This window comes from Paraphaeosphaeria sporulosa, assembly GCF_001642045.1.
Source record: "Paraphaeosphaeria sporulosa strain AP3s5-JAC2a unplaced genomic scaffold CC84scaffold_5, whole genome shotgun sequence".
NCBI classification, from domain to species: Eukaryota; Fungi; Ascomycota; class Dothideomycetes; order Pleosporales; family Didymosphaeriaceae; genus Paraphaeosphaeria; species Paraphaeosphaeria sporulosa.
The window spans coordinates 2,343,912-2,361,503 of record NW_017253364.1 but is presented as its reverse complement, the minus strand read 5'-3'; the positions used below and the strand labels follow the sequence as shown (position 1 = coordinate 2,361,503).

The window sequence follows — 17,592 nt, the reverse complement described above, 5'->3', positions numbered from 1 at the left end:
CATGGAAAGGTGTGATGACGCGAGCGGTGATAATAAAGTGGTGTGTGGGTCGGTTCCTGCCTCATAGTACTGACCTATACGACACTATAGCATGATTATCTGATAACCAACACTTGTATGAGAAATTGCTAAGTAGTTAAGTGTTGCTAAGCCGATGATTTTCGACTACTAACCATAGGATATCACAGCAACCGCCATCTAACATTCACACTTATTGCTTCTCAAGCCTAGTTTATACGCACAGCTCATGAGGTTTAAATAGACGGTGCCTGTACGCTAGTTGGCTGAGGACGTAAGCCCAATCAGATGGCTCGTACGAAGGGTCACGAAGAAGCACCACATTATCTTGGTCCTTCCCCCGATTACGATGAATCTAGACGCATTGCTTCTTTGATTCAAACCATGCCTCAAGATCCACCTGATGTCTCTCCATCAATTCCAGAGGTCTTTCGGAAGTCAGCCTTACGACCACAACTCAAGGACCAGGCTGAACAAATAGCGAGATCGAAACCTCGTCAGGCTTTCATGCAGGTAACAGTGCTTAGTTGTACAAGTACGGAATGTAGGGTTTGGCTGGTCACATGATGACGTTCCCGGGTGGCTAGCTGCAATCCAATTAGCGTGTAAAAGACGTGACCACGACTTCCACGCGCGCCACTCACTCTCTCGGCCGCATTACTTCTGCCCACCACTTTCGGCGCGAGTCCTTCCCCACACACGTGCTCAAACTTTCCAGGGTGCTGTCCAGGGGCCACGCCTTCTGTCTTCGGCAGGGACAACGGCTTCTTTCCGCAACAGCTTCAGACTGGCGATGCAACTTACTCCGCTCATTCCCAATGCAGGTTTTGAGGAGGCCGATTTGATCTTGCGGTAGCTACGTTAGTTATGGCGCGTCACTCTCTTGTGCAGCGCGTTGCGTCGCCCATCCAGTCTGTTGCTCCACTTGCGCCTAAGAAGCCCACCTGGGTTTATAGACATGCAGGCCCTAGCAAATCGACCTACATCCGATCCGGCCGCTATTGGAGGTTGCCAGATGATGTCATTGCGAAGCTGCACATCAAGAGCTCAGATTTCAGCGATCTGTACCGATTCTTCTACGAACCCACGTTTACATTCGACTACAGCGTCAACTATCTGAAAACGAAACAAGACCTGTGCATGTATTACTTTGCTTATGCTCAGCATACTTGTAAACATCGAATCCTGGAATCCAATCTACGACGAACGCGGGAACGACTTGATCGCGCGGTCACACCAGAGCGGAAAGTGCTGTCTTATCTGTGTGCTTTTTACGAACGCGAGCTTGAGGCATCAAGGTCTCTTGATCCGTTCCGAAGATTCGTAGCCGCACAAGCTATTATGGATGGTTGCCTCAGCACCGTTACAAATCTATGGTCGGGTAGTGCTCGAGAGCGAGTGCTACATCTTCAAAGCAGTATGAACCAGGTGTCCTTCCATACAGAAAGCATTCTGAATGAGATCATGCTGTCTCGTGCACCTCTCATTCATGCCGGACAACGCTATGATATCCATATGCAGAAATTCCACGAAGTCTTCCAACACCATCGCACACTGCTACAAAAGACGAACAATGATAGGAAGCACGCGAAACTGCAAGCAAAGAAAGAGATTGGCGGTCAACACAGGTACGTCGGATCTCTTTTGTTGATCGGGATTAGCCAGACCAGTATCTGGGTTGTTCCCGTGCCAGACAGCAGTGATTTCTCTGTTGCTCAGGCCAGTCGAAGTCTAGAATGAGCTGTTCTTTGTTGATAAGAGAACGGACCAAATCGAGAGTACTCACCACTTCTAACACAGGAAGACGCTCTCGCTGCTTTGGGTAGAATTGACATGTTCTCAGATTTAGATTCAGCGCCCACTCCGAATTAACACGCATCACGCAGCAGAAACAGCTGATGAGACTCGAAAACTCCACGCTCGAGGCGCTGCGTAGCCTCGCGCACGAAGAACCCAACATGTGGCCAGCACTTGCTGTTTTTGCTTCTACTACCTATCAGACTCATTTTCGCGCTTTGAAACTTCTCGGCCAGTTTTTGACCCAGAACTATCGGTACGCCACAAGAAATTCTATTTCAGACTCCGAATTCAGGTTCAGGTTTTCATTGTGGGTCAAAATGCAAACTTGCTATGCACGGCTGTGCGTTTTGAAATCGGAACTCGACCACTTACGTTTCGGGTTTTATGAGCTTTCACTGTTTCGTACGATGCACACGGACCTGGTGCTTCCCGCAGGCATCATCAAGAGAAGCCAAGATATAGTGGCTTTGAGAATCAACTCTGAACGAGCGGCAACAATCAACGATTGGGCCATAGCAGAAAAGTTCACGAAGAGCAACGAGCAGCATCGGATTCTTCCCCATATAAAACGTCTCCCACTCCAGCTACAACACAAATTGGAGCCAAAGAACCTTCAACGAAGCGGTCTTTTTAGGCTCCTTCGGGAAAGCGGTCTTTTTGAAGGTCACAAAAGGGCAAGTCTCCCGCACAAAGGGCGCACGCGGACACAACCCATTCAGCATCCGACGGGGCTCAAGCACACGGATTGATCGGACCAGTGGGTCAAGCAAGCGCACTCATCATCGAGGATAGTCCAAGGTCCAAGGGATTTCCTTCCGGACGCAACTCTCACCACTCGTGGCCAACCAATAGATTCTCCACTGACCAGGCGCTTCCAAGGGGACGCTCGACAAGAGGAAGGGCCAGGCAAGCGCACCGCCGGAAAGAGAACAGCAACCCACCACACGCCGCGTAGTGAGGTAGACGACCTCGCCAGCGCAAGGTCATTAGCGGGCTTCCATGCACCTCGGGTCTCTGACCTCGGTGTACCAATGCTGGAAGCTAGACCTGCAGGCTCAGCTGTTCCGAGGCTTTTCTACGGGGTCGGAAGACGGCGACAGGCGAGTGGGAAGGGGCATGTCGAGAGAGGAATTCGGGCTCGGGAAGAAACAAACTTCGACGAGGGAAGAGCAATGTCTGCATGGTAGATGTAGAATCACGCGGACGCACAGAGGTCGAAGTTGGCGTGTGAACTTGACCCGCCGCCTCGCTGCGCTTTGTGACAGCTTTCACGCCCAGGATTTCTAAAGGACTCCGCTGGCCAGTTGTCTTTCACGCAAGCATGTAGAGAACAATCGAGGTTCCAAAGGGCCGTCTTGGCCGGCCTCGGGCAGTCTATTCTCTAGCACATGACGAATTCGTTGTATTTGATAGCTCAGGCCACCCAAGCCAAGTAAGTGGTGATGGACGTCCCACACTCTCCAACGCCCTCCCTCCAAAGCCAAACAACGCCTTGCTGAATGCATCCGCAGCACAGCTATGCAAAAGTAGTATAGTACAGTACAGGTCTTGATACACGTCGGCGGATATGTACGCTCGCCACTCCACGGCTTCCTGCTTTACTTTATCTCCTTCTCGAGCATCTCCTTGGCCTCGTTGACTTTGGTCGCGAGATAGGGGCTCCCGCCGCGATCGGGGTGGTTCAGCAGCATGAGCTGGCGGTGCTTCTTGCGCAGGAGCTCCTTGGTGACGCCGCGTTCGCTGTGGCGCGATTAGCATCGATCTCATCGGGTCTCGCTTGCCGTCGTGGTACTCTCGGATGCGGTCCAAGATGGGAGCAGGGAGCACATACGGCATCTCCAGGATGAGGGCTGCCTCCTTCCGCGTCATCTTGGGCTCGAACCCGCCCTTGTAGAAGCCGCGGCCCAGCGCGCCTGCGCCTCCGCCCGATCGTCGCAGTGCGACGAGACCCGCGCGGCCCTGTGGTTGTCAGCAATGCATCCATCTCTGCGCGTCCGCGGCGGCTACGCACGAAGAAGGCGGCGGCGCCGAGCCCGATGCCCCAGACCCAGAGCGACATTCCTGGTTTCGCCGGCGGCGGAGGTTGGTGCTGTGGCTGCGGGGCGGCGTACGTGGGGATCTGCTGGTTCTGCGTCGACATGCGTGGTGGTGCGCTGCGCGGGCGTTGGGGATGCAAAAGTTGACGGGCGACGGCGAGCAGCGCCAGGGTGCGCGCCGCCGGGCCAATCGGCGGCGGCGAGGCTGCGTGTGGGGCGCCGAAATCTTGGCTTCGAAAATAAGTTTCCGCTTCACCAGCGCGACCTGCCCACCACCACCCGGTGCGAGAGATCCCCCCGCCAGCCCGCGGACCCCCCAGCCATGAGGATCGAGACGTGCTACTTCTGCTCCAGCCCGGTGTACCCGAGCAAGGGCATCACGTTTGTCCGCGTAAGACACGGCGCCGGAGCCACGCACAGCGCCCGCTAACACGCCCCAGAACGATGCCCGCGCCTTCCGCTTCTGCAAGAGCAAGTGCCACAAGAACTTCAAGATGTGCGACGCCCGCCCCCAGCCCCCAGCCCCTCTGCCCCTCTGCCCCCAAGCACGTGAAATCTAACAGGCCCGACCAACAGGAAGCGCAACCCCCGCAAGCTCGCCTGGACAAAGTCGTTCCGCCGCGCCCACGGCAAGGAGATGACGGTCGACTCGACCCTCGCCTTCGCCGCCCGCCGCAACATCCCCACGCGCTACAACCGCGACCTCGTCCAGACCACCCTCAAGGCCATGTCGCGCGTCTCCGAGATCCGCGCCCGCCGCGAGCGCGCCTTCTACAAGGCCCGCATGCGCGGCAACAAGGAGCGCCAGCGCGCCGACGACAGGAAGCTCGTCGAGGAGAACCAGCACTTGCTGCCGCCGAGCGAGCGCTTCGCCGTGGTGCCGCCCGAGGAGGAGACGATGGAGGTGGATGTGGATGCGGTCAAGGAGAAGGTCAAGGCGAGGAGGAAGGAGATTGCCGAGGATGAGCTGAGCGAGGACGAGCTGGAGGTGCCCAAGACCAAGGTCAAGAGCAAGAGGAAGTTGAAGATGAAGGTCGGCGGCGGGACTGAGGCTATGGATGTCGACGAGTAGGTGGAGAGAATGAGAGGGAGTGATGGGGTCAGCGATATGGAGAGGGGCATCGCATTGGGCGTTAGGCGTCTGGGAAAAACTCGGACAAAGCATGTCATGCTATGAATCGGATACCAATTCAGCGGTCATTCACTTCACGCTCTTGTGTCCCACCCTGCACCGAGCATCTGCAGTTTCCGACTGTCCGACCTAACCCGCACGAACTACTGATTTGCTCCAGCTTCCGAGCGTATTTTGCGTTCCAATCCTCCATTCTTATTCTGGCGTGCTCGTCGCTATAGCACAGCACCCCGTGCCGCCCTCCCTACAGAGACTATGTTCCATCCGTTCGTTCACGGTTCTTTCCCCAAAACTAGAAGTCGACCACATCTACGTTGTATCCCCACCCGACGCCGAAGGCCCAAAGCAGCAGACAGTGCAACAGCTGCCCCGTCAGCCGCTAGACGGCAAATCTCACGGCCCGACAGTGGGCTTCTTGCTCGCGCGCGTGTGGTGAGTCTCGCTTTCCTTTGCCCACACTCGTCTGCGCAGTCCTTTTCTCCTGAACTCGAGCACCGTAGTATACTGACATGTGTAAGCGGCAAAGCACTGGTCTGTCTTGAAAAGAAGGAAGAAAAGAAAAATCAGCTAGCGCGGCGTCGAGTCCGCATCGCCAACTCGCGTGGCTCTTTTCCATGCGAGCGTGCGTGCGCAGGGCCAAGTACGGAGCGCGTTGGTTTCTTCCCTCGCGTTGCGGGGCACGTCCACTGCTTCCACGCCGGGCGCGGCAGCCGACGAGCTTTTTCTGTGCGAGCAGTCTAGTGGGCATCTGAGCGGGGCCACTCGTACCAAACGGACAAGTGCACACGGTCCATGCAGCGACTCTTCATCAGCCCTACAAAAGGTCCACATCACTGCGCCTTCTATCCACCCGGCATCACGCATTGCACACTGCCCTCGCTAATGCTCATGGATGCATTCTGATTCGTTCATTCTTCTCGTAACTTCATTGATCTAGGATGGATCCAGTCTAGTCTAAATACACTATCCCTCTATTATATCTTTACAAGTACACAGTCTTGGTGACTACCTCGCACGCCGACGCAACACCGCCCACGTACCCGGGAGCCGGTGCTTGGGAGACAGCGGGAGCGGGCGCAGGGGCAACGGGCGCGTTGGGAGCTTCCGGAGCCTTGGGAGCCTCAGGTGCCTTGGGCGCGTTGGGCGCAGGAACCGGCACGGCGACGTAGCCCTGGGTCTCCTGCGGGGGCGCGACACCGCCGGCGACGGTGGAGACTACGTGCACCGTGGACGTGACAGACACGACGGTGAGGATGGTTGTCGGGACAGCCGGCGCGTAGCCGCCGTCAGCGAGGGGGGAGCTGGCCGAGACAACGGTCCGGATGGTGGTCGGGTAGACGACGGCGGACCCGTTGATGATGGGGAAGGGGGCGGGGGTCGCGATGGAGGCGATGGTGCTGTTGGCGTAGTGAGGGACGGCGATGGAGGAGGCATTGGCGCCGCTGGGGGTAGCGATTGCGGATTGGGTTGCACCAATGGAGGTAGCGATGGAGACGGCATTGGAGGTGCTGTTGGCGGCAACGGGGCCAGCCGCTGATGAAGCAGTGGTGGCTCCAGCGGAAGCAACCGAGGAGCTGGTGGCATCGCAGAGAGCGGCGGCAGCATCGACCTTGCCAACGACCCAGGTCGCGGCGTCGTCGGTGTAGAGGTCAAAGTAGTTCAAGTGCTGGGTGACGTTGTCACCGCCAGCGCAGATGGGATCACCTGCCGCGCAGTAGTTGCGGAGAACAGACGCATATGCCTGGAGACGCGCAAGGCTCTCGGCATCGCGGCCTGCAGCCTGCAGAGAGGATCCGTCGAGGACGTTGTAGGACTGGTCGGCAGCGTGTCGGGGATCTCCCCATACGACGGCAGCAGCAATGGCCTGTCCAGCAGCAGACGTGGGATCAATTCCAGTGGTGAAATCCGAGCACCCACCGCCCGCAAGCGTGTCGCCCACAACGTTGGCTCCCTCCGAGTACCCACCGATCACAATGTGCGTGCAGGGGCATTGCGCCTGGTATGCAGTGATCTGTGAGATGCCGTTGGTGCTGCCCTCGCTCACTTGCGCGCACCAGGGGCCGCCGAGCGTTACGTCAAACTGGATGTCGATGTAGTCGCAGGTATTGCCCTCAGCAACGATCTTGGCGCAGGTAGCATCAAGGAACGGCGTGGTGCGGCCGTCGTGGTAGTGAGCATCGTTTCCACGAGCGAAGAAGATGATTGTGTCAACGCATTCCGCGGTGAGCTTGGGAGTTTCGCTGGCTTGCGCGGCAACGAGGCCGATAGCACCAAGAGCGAGAAGAGCGAAAGACATTATTTTATGAGGATGCCTGTATATAGGCAAACGAGTGTGGGAGTGAAACGCGAATAGTCAGAATATCAGTAAGGATATAAGGACAAGAGTAAGGTGTGGAACGACTGGGGCAACGAAGAGAACTACCTTTAAGGCAACTTCGCATCGCAGCACAACTGAGCCGAGATCGCTCCACGGCAAGCGCTCAACGGTTCACTACGTTGGTGTGTAGAATGACGGGTGGGCTTGTGTGCGGTGGGGTTTCCAATATTGGACGTGGGTACCTGTGGCCGGGTTCCGTGGCAAGGACGAGACTTCATACTCGGCTCTAGTAGTTGTCACGATGACCAGGCATCAGGGCCGAATGCTCACAGGACTTAGCGGACCTGGTACTGATGCACTCCAGGATACGCCGTCTTTGCAGGGTGAATTGCGGACATTCGTAGATCCCGCATGCTTGTCTCAACAGACATGTTAGGATATTGTTCGAAGGATTTTGTTCTCATCGTTTATCGTGAGGTCCAGATAAAAATCTTGTGGACCAAGGTTGCACATTTGCACTGGTGAGTTCATAGCGTGACATATCTGGCTTCGAGTATCGACATCCCGAAGACATATTGGCGAAGCACCATTATGGTCGCAGCCCTACAGTACGCCGGTAGAAACCGTTTGCGAGGTGCCTGAAAATCTTGCTCGGTAGGTACCCGCTCACCTAGCCTGATAAACCGGGATACTTGCCCCTCAAATCAGACGCGAGTCGTCCTGGTACCTCCATAAGCGCGTCAATGCCCTCCCGGCTCGTCCGAAAGGACCGCAAGGAGTCAGGACTCCTCGCACAGACTAACGACAAGACTTCGAAAGCAACCCATGCTTGCGCTGATTCCAGGTATTAATAGCACCAGTTCGCACGGTTTCCGCGCGGTCCATAGTACCGCGTTCATCCTCCTGAATCGCGGAGCTTAGCTGGCCGGATCAATTGAGAGACAGTTTGGTACGCGTTGTGTATAGTATGGCGTGGAAGGGTGCCGTACGTGGCGATATGGGAAACTTCTGTTAGTTTGACATTGGGATGATGCGTTGAAAGCAGCTAGCGTGACTAATGGCCTGGTGACGTCACGTGGAGCCTTATGCCATTAATAGATGGGCCAGCGACTCATCGCACGCGAGTGCTGTCGATAATCATCGTGTGGGTTCCATTGCTAGCATTCATGCCTCACTCCATACAGCTTCACTTCTTCTCATGTCATGTCGAGCAGCTGTTTGATAGCTTGATTCTACTGTTTGATGTATTAATGTCACCCTTTCTACCAACACACAATGACTGTCGTCACCTACTGCTGCAGGATTTCGTTTTTTGAAAGGAAGATCCTGACCGAGTGTTTGGCTGCAATGCCGGCTTACATTTTCGATTTTTACATGTAGTCTTCTTCTAAAATAGACAAGCTGCATCATCCATCAACTTTACCATGCATAGTTGCAGCAAAGGACTTTGAAACACATCTGACACAGACATTCCCTGCTGCACACATACAGATGCTTCCATATCAGCTAGTCGTACTCAGTGGCATATAGGTTTTGTCTCGCACACCATTTTCAGGAATGGTCAAGAAACGTCGCCTCGCTCGAACGGAGCCTCGGTTTCTCGAGCGGGGTGGCGTACTTCGGCCCAGTGGGGTAAATGACAATTCTCTACCACAGCACCTACGTATCAAGGTGATTTACTAAATATCAGCATCTTGACGCACTGAGAATTGCGCGACACACGACTCTGATAATGCAACCACCTGCTAATTTGCCTATTGTCCTCTTTGGATATGCATGTACGTCTGAATGGAGTGAAAACCAACGCGCGTGCTAATGCCCTATAAGCAAGCCCTTTCACGAACAAAGTCCGTCTGGCGCTGCGTTTGAAGCAAATACCTTTTTGTTCGAATATTCCCTTGTCTCAAAGTCCCGTCGCCAGCAAGGCTTATTCTTCACAGCATACGTCCCTGTCCCGTCCATGCTCCCCCGCCCCCTTCTGACAACTACATTTGGTTTGTCCTATCGTAAAATACCAATCCTCGCAATCGGAAAGGATGTTTACTGTGACACATCGCTCATTATCGAAGCTCTCGAGCATTTTTTCCCGCCAAGCGATGGCTGGGGCACTATTTACCCTCCCAGTTCCATCCCTGGCTGGAACTACCGAGGATATGCACGCGGCTTTGCGAGCTTTTGGACAGATGTACGTATGCACATTTTCAAACATCAGATTAAGGGGCAGCACTAGCCAAAAGGAGACCTCTCCATCGCGTGCTAATGCTGATGAAGAGACCCTTTTTCCGCACTACAACAGGCCTTATCCCCCCTTCCGTGTGGGCGTCCCCTTTCGGCACCGACCGTGCTCAGCTCATCGGGCACACGCTCGACCCGGCAAAACTCGCCGCGAAGGTCCCGCAGAATCTCGGGGCGTTCGAAACGCATCTGAGCCTTTTGGAGCCAACGCTCAAAGACAGTAGTAAGTGGCTCATGCCAACAGAGGCGCCGAGTCTTGCAGACATAAGTGTCTACTACCAGCTCAAGTGGGGTATGGACATTGCACGGGGAAAAGGCGTGTACAACCTCACAGGTGGGAATGTGGGCGAGGACGGAGAGGATATCGCGCAAGTTGTTTTCAATGAAGAACGGTATCCTGGGGTATGGGCGTGGTTCAATCGCTTTGAAGCATATATTTCCTCGCTCCCGGATCTGCAGACTGAGATCACGTCCGCAGACACGCGCTGGAAGGAAGACATTCGGCGTATGGAGGGAGAGGCGTCGCTGGGTCTTGTGCCCACACCCGCAGGACCGAACAAGGAACTTGATGGGAGGAGAGGCCTTGTGGAGGGCGTGCTGGTCAGCGTGGTGCCAGATGACACAGGCAAAGGGAATCCGACAGTAGGTACGCTGATGCATGTTGGGGTTGAGGAAATCAGTATCAAGCCCGAGGAGAAAGGCGAGGTACATGTCGTTGTACATTTTCCGAGGGTAGGTTTTGTGATCAAGGGCATGGAAGGAAGCAGGTTGTGATTGCTTGTATATTGGAGGACGCAGACTCACAAATGAGTGAGTGATGGAGGTTCTTTGGAGGGTTATTATCGCTGTCAAGGCGCTGTGACTCAATCGTCATAGCTGTAAAGGCGCACAAGTTGTAATGGACTCGAAAAATCTACACTCATCCATTATATCGGATTCTACCTGCTTGATGTCCGAGTTTCCCTCGGGTCGTTGCTGGATCCCGAGACGGGCGGCCCAGGGCGTAAGGCACACCTGTTCCACATCCTTTGACGTCACTCCGAAACTCGCTCAGTGTTTTAGTACCTGGGGATTGGAGCATATAGTGGGGAATCAATCAAGCAGAATATGTAAAGATCATCGTGGTCTACGCCCGTGGCACTTACCACTTAGGGGACCCGCTACGTGAAAACGCCGATGTAACCCAGCGAGCCGGCTTCTATTCTATCGCACGAAAGTCCGAAAGCAAGCATGATTCCCACAGTGTAGGCAAGATCTTCCAGAAAGGGCTGGAACGACATATTTATTACTGGATGGATAATGTACAAACGTATGTAGGCGGAGAACTCAGGCGGTGTGGGCACTCTTTCACCACAAGCATATCCTTGCTGGCAAATAGCTTTTAGGATTTCCAAAAAGCACTTTATTGCCAATAATTTCAGGAGCTTGCACAAGGCCTTCGCGGAAAGAAGGACCAGCAGAGGATTTAGAAAGGTAACGCGGTGGTATACAGCGAAATCGATTCTGGAGCGATTCGGGAATCTGCAGCCTTGTAAACAAAGTAACCACTTCGTGAGTCTTGACACTGGACTGTGAAAACCTCCCATAAGACCAATCGTGCATATAATACACCTGTTGTGATCTTTCGTGACTTCTACGGGATAGAGTAACGTGACCTGCTTTACTGCATGACGCATAAACGGGCGATAAATAAGACTAGTATATAAATGTTTTTGTCGATGATGTTCTCGCTTGCAGTTACTTCTTCCTCCGTACGGCAGATCCCCCAGATCCTACCGTACGGAAGGAGCCATGCAGGAACCAAACTATGGGGCTTGAATGCACCTGATTTGCCGATCTCGGTCTTTGTTTTCCAATCACTGTTCCCGATCGACAGTGTGAGGCTCTACGCTGCCCGACTCGTACGAAAATAAAGTCGAGCACTTGAAACAAGCTCCCGGCTAGCCTAGGCACGTCGCGTCAGCTAGTTTATACCGAGTTCGCCGCTGGGGCCAAGTTTGAACGCATGGGGCCAAACCAATCGCACTTCCCAGAGGTAGCATGACCAGCCCTAAAACTTCACAAGATACGTAAGAAAATCCTCCGTTTGCGAATACATCTCAAGCTCTCGGCTATCGGGTTGGCGATCGTAGACTCGAGGCTTGTGGCACAGTGCTGGCCTGACCTCCGCCGTTACAGCCCCGTGAGCCTGTGCTGAGGCTGTGACGTCAATCTGGAGAGGAGAGCCGCGTGATGGTGGTATCATATTGAATCTCCAAAGTTTAGCATCATACATAGGGATTGAAGGATTGTGAAAGGTGGAGAATGATCAAGTGGTGGGCCTCACGCGAACGTACTGCACAACTATTTGAAAAGCTCGTAGGTGGTAATGTGTCATAATCAGGCAATGTGGTATGATTCTTGAAGATCAGTCAGTTCTTCCTGAGCATCTTCCTTGTGGGTATGGCATCCGCGCGAGAGTCGACCCTGTACAGTCTGTGCTCTCAGACAAAGCATTCATCCGACAGACAATCAACATGACGATCGCAGTCTTCCTACTATTTCGATCATCGCTGTACAACGCATAAGCCTGTAGACACGAGGCATACATCATCTAATCTTAGCATGCCGAAATGCTATAAGTACCCCCTCAACTGCCCCAAAAATCCATTATCACAAACAGCACAATCTCAATTTCCAATCAACACTTTAAACACTCAATTCCAACACCAACTTTAAGCTTCTCGCTTCAAACACCAAACCTTCAAAATGTTCTCCAAGACCATCATTGCCGTTGCCATCACCACCCTCTTCGCCACTTCGGCCATCGGCGCTGCCGTCGCACCCGCTCCTGCTGCCCGCGGCATTCTCATTGCGGCAAACCCAGGTTCGTATCCACATTCCGAACCACCACGTGTCGAATGATTTTCAGACTGACCCACATACAGACGCAGCCTGCAACTGCCCCAACAACTGCCAGCACAACAATGGAGATAGCTGCTCTTTCTACCGCGACGGTAACCAGCTTAACGGGATTTGCCAGCACACAGGCGAGGGCGGACGCCTCCTGTGCAATGCCTAATCGATGATGGTCTTGAGATAGAGATCCGTCGATGAGAACTTGGGAAAGGGGGAATGCAGAGGTCGGGAAAGAGAGTCATTACACTGTACTGCTAGAGAGCATTACTCATCACATTCGCTTGGTCTTATAGTTTTCTCGGAACAGAAAGAATTCAATATTGATAACTCCTAGGATCTTGTTTTTCCGTGAAATGCCTGATTTTCATTGAATACATGTTCCCTGAAGTTCAAAAACTAGTGAGGGCTTACCAAAGAGTGTCCTGCATCGTTCTATAACTGTGGGACATGTACGTGTTGAGCTGGATTTTGTTGCGTCTAAGTAGCTGCAGATCTGTTTATGCGCGGACTAATTTACTGTTTCCACAACCATGCACTGGCCTATGAGCAATGCTTGGTGAGTCATTACTGTCACTAATACTATACATGTATCAGAACCTCCAATCTATTGCTGGCACAGCTACCCAATTAGTCGATATAGGTGCATGCGTCCTACTTAGGTAATATCTTGGTCATAGAGTTGCACGGTGGTGACCTTTGCTCTGCCTCACTCTTTCGTGTTCGACCGAAAGTCAATAGCTCCGCGTTCACGATTACATAGCAGGACACACCTGTTGCACGAGCCCGACCACCTATGCATCGTGCTACGTCCCCGCGTCATAGTATCTTGGCACTTAATGATCGTCACGATTCGTCATTATACTTTATCCCCGCTATTGAAAAAGTGTTCACCTCGAAGAATTCCAATCATACGACTCCAGAGCTTCTTGAAGTCTTTGTTTTTACTATCTCCGACGTATCAAGAATGGTGAATTTGACAGCGACCCTCGCATCACTCATAGCGGCGAATCACATACTTGACTATCTCGATGTGCTTGACCCATTCGGCCATATCAGCGTGCGTAATCCCAACAACAACAACACTTTCTTCATCGCTCTCCAAATGGGCGCCGGTGTCGTTTCAAGTTTACAGGATATTGGAGAATACCTCATTTTGGACGGCTCGGGCGTTAATGGCACAGAAAGTGGATATGCGGAGCGATATATCCACAGTGAGGTGTTGAAGAGATACCCGGATGTCAACGCAGTTGTGCATAGCCACAATGAGGATGTATTGCCATATACGATAACTGGAAGCGTGAGCCTTGAGCCGACATATCACATGGCTGGTTTCTTAGGTACAACACTGTCGCCACGTTCTCATGGAGAGCTCACACTTACGAGCCACAGGGAACCATGTCCCTAACTTTGACATCCAGTCCGTATATAACGGTACCGACCCGCAAGATATGCTAGTCAACACTCCTCGTCTTGGTGCGGCCCTTGCTGCTGTCTTGGGAACTAATACTTCGAGACCGACTTCGCCGCTTTACACTACAGCATTACAGCGAGGTCATGGCTTTATCACGACAGGAAGCTCAATCGAACAGGTAACTGAGTTCGCGTACTACGCTACGAGTAGTGCACGGGTGCAAACCCGAGCAATTAGTCTGCTCTCGAGTTCAGGAATGGGCTCTCAGAACCCGCAGTATCTTTCTGTTGACGAGCGAAAAGATTCTAAGGACATGAACATCTGGATTAGGTACAAGCCGTGGAGGCAGTGGGTGTATCAGTCTGAGCGCAGCGGGATGTATAGAAACGGACTGGGGTCGCCACCGGTCTAGGGCTCAGATTACATGCAGGGCATATAGAATTCGAAATGGATCTAGATCAGTAAGTGAGTTCTCTGGATGATTAGTGAAAGACGACTTCCCAAACCCGCGCTAGCGGCTGTGGTATGCTAATCGTGAACATGTTCACTAATCGGGTCGAAATTAGACCAAGAGCATGGACACATTCAGCGGATGACAGATACGCTCGCAAATGATCCAAATGTTCAAGAACTCGGAAACTCAGCTCAGCTCTTAGATGTGGCTTCGTTGTGTCGCGTGCACGTTTACCTCAACGAGTTTCACTGTAGCACTCTATGTACCGGAGACTTTTGTTGCCGTTCGTTCCCGGTGATGAAGTCATTTCATAATAACTTATGACTTTCGGGCAACGTAAAGCATGGCTCGCGCTTTGTATACTATTCGCCTTGCACAAATTGGCGGCAATCTGGCTCCACCCATAAGCAGAAAGCTTCCAAGCACGACTTGTTCTAAAAATCGTGCCCAATCATGATATTTGATTACTTTGGAATATTAATGGTGTGCATCTAGCTAAATTCATGATCTTGCAGCACTGTCGTTCGACTAATCAGATTGCGATGTAATGGCGCGAAAAGTGTCTGACCATGGCACCTTCACGAGTCGCGGCACACTAACCCAGAATGTTCTTCGATAGTAGACATGTGACAAGCAAGATGATATAATCAATGACATCCGTCGTTAACACGGAGCTTTGTCATCTGCACAGTCAGGAGCGTCGTATTACATACTACGCAAACCCGGGACATATCTACGGATTTCCACGTGTGGAATAAGAGGCCTCTTAAGAACAGAGTTATGACTTCTCGTCAAAGTGGCTTCATAACTTAAAAGTCAAGTCTTTTAGGGACATAGTTCTCCCAACAACTTCCTAGGCTCGGAGGAAAATCCTTTACTGCCCAGAATTGGAAGCCACGATGGTGAACGCTATTATTCGCGACGCTCCTTTTGGCCAGTTAGTTCGGATTTTGACGGGAAATCGCATCTTCAAGTACGCAGAAGAAGATCCAAACTTTAGATTTCCCATCTCCTACGCTGTAGGCCGACCTGTTTCAAGACATGCCAGTGTCGTAAGCAGAAAGCCGACAAATCAGTTCACGGGACCTACGGATGCAGAGAACACCGAGAAGCAAGAGCTTCGAGATGACAGCACTTTCCAAACTCAGAAAGCAAGCATTGAGGAAACGGTTGAGGACTCTGTGAGAGACATGGAGAAGGTTGCGTCGGCCTCTACTAGTGTCACGGACTCGAGTGCAAGGCTTCGTCCTGTGTCATCCAATATCACACGAATAAAGTCACTACCATATACTCCTGAGAGGTTGCATCAAGACGAGCAGGCTGCGATAGAGCGAACAGAGTCAAGACCAATCGCACCGACCAAAACCGCAGACGGATTGATTCTTGTGGACTGGTACTCCACGGACGATCCGGAAAATCCGCAGGTGAGAAGCCTTGTGTAGTGAAATGAAGCGAGAGGCTGACAACAAATCGCAGAACTGGTCGTTCAAGAAGAAAATATGGACGGCACTCCTGATCGATATTTACACCTTCGTAGTGTATTGCTCAAGTAGTATCTACGTCTCTAGCGAGGAGTTGGTGCGAATCAGATTTGGTGTTGCACCCTTCAAGGCCTCTCTCGGCCTGGCTCTCTACGTCTTGGGTATGCTCCGAGGATAGATCGACTCCATGTAATGAAGACTGATATACTTTAGGGTATGGCATCGGTCCTTTGATTTTTGCTCCGTTATCGGAAGGTATGGATTGACCGTGAACTCAGAGTGCATCGCTCATTCTGTCTACAGTCCCGACTTTTGGAAGAAACATCCCCTACATTACGACTTTCGCTCTGTTCACTACCCTGGCTCTACCTGCTGCTCTGGTGGACAATTTAGGGGGCTTACTTGTACTACGTTTTTTCCTCGGCTTTTTCGGTAGCCCGTGTCTAGCTAACGGAGGCGCAAGCATGGGAGTATGCACTTCGAGTTACCCCAGACGCTTCCAGCTAACACTTCAAAGGACATGTTCTCGCTTTTGTATCTGCCCTACGCCATGGCGTTCTGGGTCAGTGCCGCCTTTGCCGCACCCGCCCTCGGTCCCTTGCTCTCCGGCTTCGCCGTCTACGCAGAAAACTGGCGTTGGTCACAGTGGGAGGTACTATGGATGGCTGGGCCCGTCTTCCTTTTGTTCTTCTTCTTCCTGCCCGAGACTTCGCCCTCGAATATTCTGCTCCATCGCGCAGCCCGTCTACGAAAGGCGTCGGGTAATGAGAACATTCGCTCGCAGACCGAGATAGAGAGGAAGGATACGCCACTCAGCACCATCATTCTCGAAGCGATCTGGAAGCCTATGGAGATCACATTCAAGGACCCTGCGGTACATCCTTTCCGCGTCTTAAAATAAGGGCACTGACTGACAGCCTGTCACAGATACTCTTCGTGAACATATATACAGCGTTGATCTATGGCATTTACTACAGTTTCTTCGAGGTCTTCGCACTTGTGTATCCTGTCATGTACGGCTTCAACGTTGGCAGAACAGGCCTCGTGTTCTTGTGCATCATTGTAAGTCGCTCCATGTCTCCACCCTTTCTTCATAGCAGGAACTGAAAACATCTCTAGGTTGGCTGCATTATATCTATGGCCATATACTTCTCTTACCTACACTTCTATCTAATTCCCGACGTACTCAAAAATGGCCTCCGTGCACAAGAATTTCGCCTTCGACCTGCGCTTATCGCTTGCTTTGGGCCCACAATTGGACTGTTCATGTTTGCGTGGCTTGCGAACCCTAGCATTCACTGGGTGGGCACTGTGGTCGGATGTACAATTTATGCGGTCACCGTGTATGTAATCATGCAGTGTATCTTCAGTAAGTAACGTGTTCCACCACGCATCCGCCCCCCCCCCCACCAGAATAAGCCTTACGTAAGCAAGGAGATGCTAATAATCACACAGCTTATGTCCCAATGTCCTACCCGCAGTACGCCGCGTCGCTTTTTGCCGGAAACGATTTTTTCCGCTCGCTATTTGCTTTTGGATCGGTTCTATTCTCGAGATCAATGTACGTTAATCTTGGTGTGGATAAAGGTTTAAGTCTTTTAGCTGGTCTAAGTGTCATGGGCATCGTAAGCATAATTCTAAGTGATAGATATGGATATGACTAACGAGGATAGATTGGAATGTGGGTGCTGTACATCTACGGAGCAAGATTGAGGGCGAGGTCAAAGTTCGCTGTTTCTTGAAAGCGAAGACCACGAAGGGTTGTCTTCGACTTGGCACGTTCTGGGCTCTGCTTTTGCATAAGTATGAG

General features: G+C 52.3%; 8 protein-coding genes across 8 annotated transcripts; 6 read left to right on the top strand and 2 right to left on the bottom strand.

The window, feature by feature from the left end:
• Window positions 1–735: 735 nt before the first annotated feature.
• CC84DRAFT_755027 (uncharacterized protein) lies at window positions 736–2,692 on the top strand. Its single transcript, XM_018187311.1, has 2 exons — window positions 736–1,646; window positions 1,862–2,692. Exons 1-2 carry the CDS (start codon window positions 886–888, stop codon window positions 2,565–2,567), a joined length of 1,467 nt encoding a protein of 488 aa, XP_018036592.1. The 5' UTR covers window positions 736–885; the 3' UTR covers window positions 2,568–2,692.
• Window positions 2,693–3,153: 461 nt separating this feature from the next.
• Window positions 3,154–3,950, bottom strand: CC84DRAFT_1164538 (uncharacterized protein). The gene is made up of 3 exons (XM_018178506.1): window positions 3,830–3,950; window positions 3,650–3,777; window positions 3,154–3,558 (listed from the first exon to the last, which is right to left on the bottom strand). Exons 1-3 carry the CDS (start codon window positions 3,875–3,877, stop codon window positions 3,417–3,419), a joined length of 318 nt encoding a protein of 105 aa, XP_018036591.1. The 5' UTR covers window positions 3,878–3,950; the 3' UTR covers window positions 3,154–3,416.
• A 226-nt stretch (window positions 3,951–4,176) lies between these two features.
• CC84DRAFT_1091851 (uncharacterized protein) lies at window positions 4,177–4,926 on the top strand (the record flags this gene model as incomplete). The annotated part of the gene is made up of 3 exons (XM_018174416.1): window positions 4,177–4,245; window positions 4,295–4,350; window positions 4,431–4,926. The coding sequence occupies 3 exons, from the start codon at window positions 4,177–4,179 to the stop codon at window positions 4,924–4,926; spliced, it is 621 nt and encodes a 206-aa protein (XP_018036590.1).
• Window positions 4,927–5,847: 921 nt separating this feature from the next.
• CC84DRAFT_755332 (alpha/beta-hydrolase) lies at window positions 5,848–7,508 on the bottom strand. The gene is made up of 2 exons (XM_018187312.1): window positions 6,404–7,508; window positions 5,848–5,983 (listed from the first exon to the last, which is right to left on the bottom strand). Exons 1-2 carry the CDS (start codon window positions 7,280–7,282, stop codon window positions 5,969–5,971), a joined length of 894 nt encoding a protein of 297 aa, XP_018036589.1. The 5' UTR covers window positions 7,283–7,508; the 3' UTR covers window positions 5,848–5,968.
• A 1,755-nt stretch (window positions 7,509–9,263) lies between these two features.
• CC84DRAFT_1092043 (uncharacterized protein) lies at window positions 9,264–10,312 on the top strand (the record flags this gene model as incomplete). The annotated part of the gene is made up of 2 exons (XM_018174429.1): window positions 9,264–9,488; window positions 9,575–10,312. The coding sequence occupies 2 exons, from the start codon at window positions 9,264–9,266 to the stop codon at window positions 10,310–10,312; spliced, it is 963 nt and encodes a 320-aa protein (XP_018036588.1).
• A 1,741-nt stretch (window positions 10,313–12,053) lies between these two features.
• Window positions 12,054–12,767, top strand: CC84DRAFT_1259469 (uncharacterized protein). The gene is made up of 2 exons (XM_018184916.1): window positions 12,054–12,404; window positions 12,466–12,767. Exons 1-2 carry the CDS (start codon window positions 12,287–12,289, stop codon window positions 12,597–12,599), a joined length of 252 nt encoding a protein of 83 aa, XP_018036587.1. The 5' UTR covers window positions 12,054–12,286; the 3' UTR covers window positions 12,600–12,767.
• Window positions 12,768–13,400: 633 nt separating this feature from the next.
• Window positions 13,401–14,259, top strand: CC84DRAFT_1146153 (uncharacterized protein; the record flags this gene model as incomplete). Its single annotated transcript, XM_018176546.1, has 2 exons — window positions 13,401–13,773; window positions 13,826–14,259. The coding sequence occupies 2 exons, from the start codon at window positions 13,401–13,403 to the stop codon at window positions 14,257–14,259; spliced, it is 807 nt and encodes a 268-aa protein (XP_018036586.1).
• A 941-nt stretch (window positions 14,260–15,200) lies between these two features.
• Window positions 15,201–17,524, top strand: CC84DRAFT_1146150 (multidrug transporter; the record flags this gene model as incomplete). The annotated part of the gene is made up of 10 exons (XM_018176545.1): window positions 15,201–15,320; window positions 15,378–15,725; window positions 15,778–15,943; window positions 15,996–16,037; window positions 16,086–16,252; window positions 16,300–16,656; window positions 16,710–16,844; window positions 16,902–17,151; window positions 17,238–17,407; window positions 17,456–17,524. 10 exons carry the CDS (start codon window positions 15,201–15,203, stop codon window positions 17,522–17,524), a joined length of 1,824 nt encoding a protein of 607 aa, XP_018036585.1.
• Window positions 17,525–17,592: the final 68 nt, after the last annotated feature.

Coding starts and splice junctions, on each gene's coding strand:
- CC84DRAFT_755027 (XM_018187311.1), top strand. CDS start 886: ATGGCGCGTCACTCTCTTGTGCAGCGCGTTGCGTCGCCCATCCAGTCT. Junction 1,647..1,861: donor GAGATTGGCGGTCAACACAG/GTACGTCGGATC, acceptor ACATGTTCTCAG/ATTTAGATTCAGCGCCCACT.
- CC84DRAFT_1164538 (XM_018178506.1), bottom strand. CDS start 3,877: ATGTCGCTCTGGGTCTGGGGCATCGGGCTCGGCGCCGCCGCCTTCTTC. Junction 3,778..3,829: donor TCGGCGCCGCCGCCTTCTTC/GTGCGTAGCCGC, acceptor TGACAACCACAG/GGCCGCGCGGGTCTCGTCGC. Junction 3,559..3,649: donor GCCCTCATCCTGGAGATGCC/GTATGTGCTCCC, acceptor ATCGCGCCACAG/CGAACGCGGCGTCACCAAGG.
- CC84DRAFT_755332 (XM_018187312.1), bottom strand. CDS start 7,282: ATGTCTTTCGCTCTTCTCGCTCTTGGTGCTATCGGCCTCGTTGCCGCG.
- CC84DRAFT_1259469 (XM_018184916.1), top strand. CDS start 12,287: ATGTTCTCCAAGACCATCATTGCCGTTGCCATCACCACCCTCTTCGCC. Junction 12,405..12,465: donor TCTCATTGCGGCAAACCCAG/GTTCGTATCCAC, acceptor ACCCACATACAG/ACGCAGCCTGCAACTGCCCC.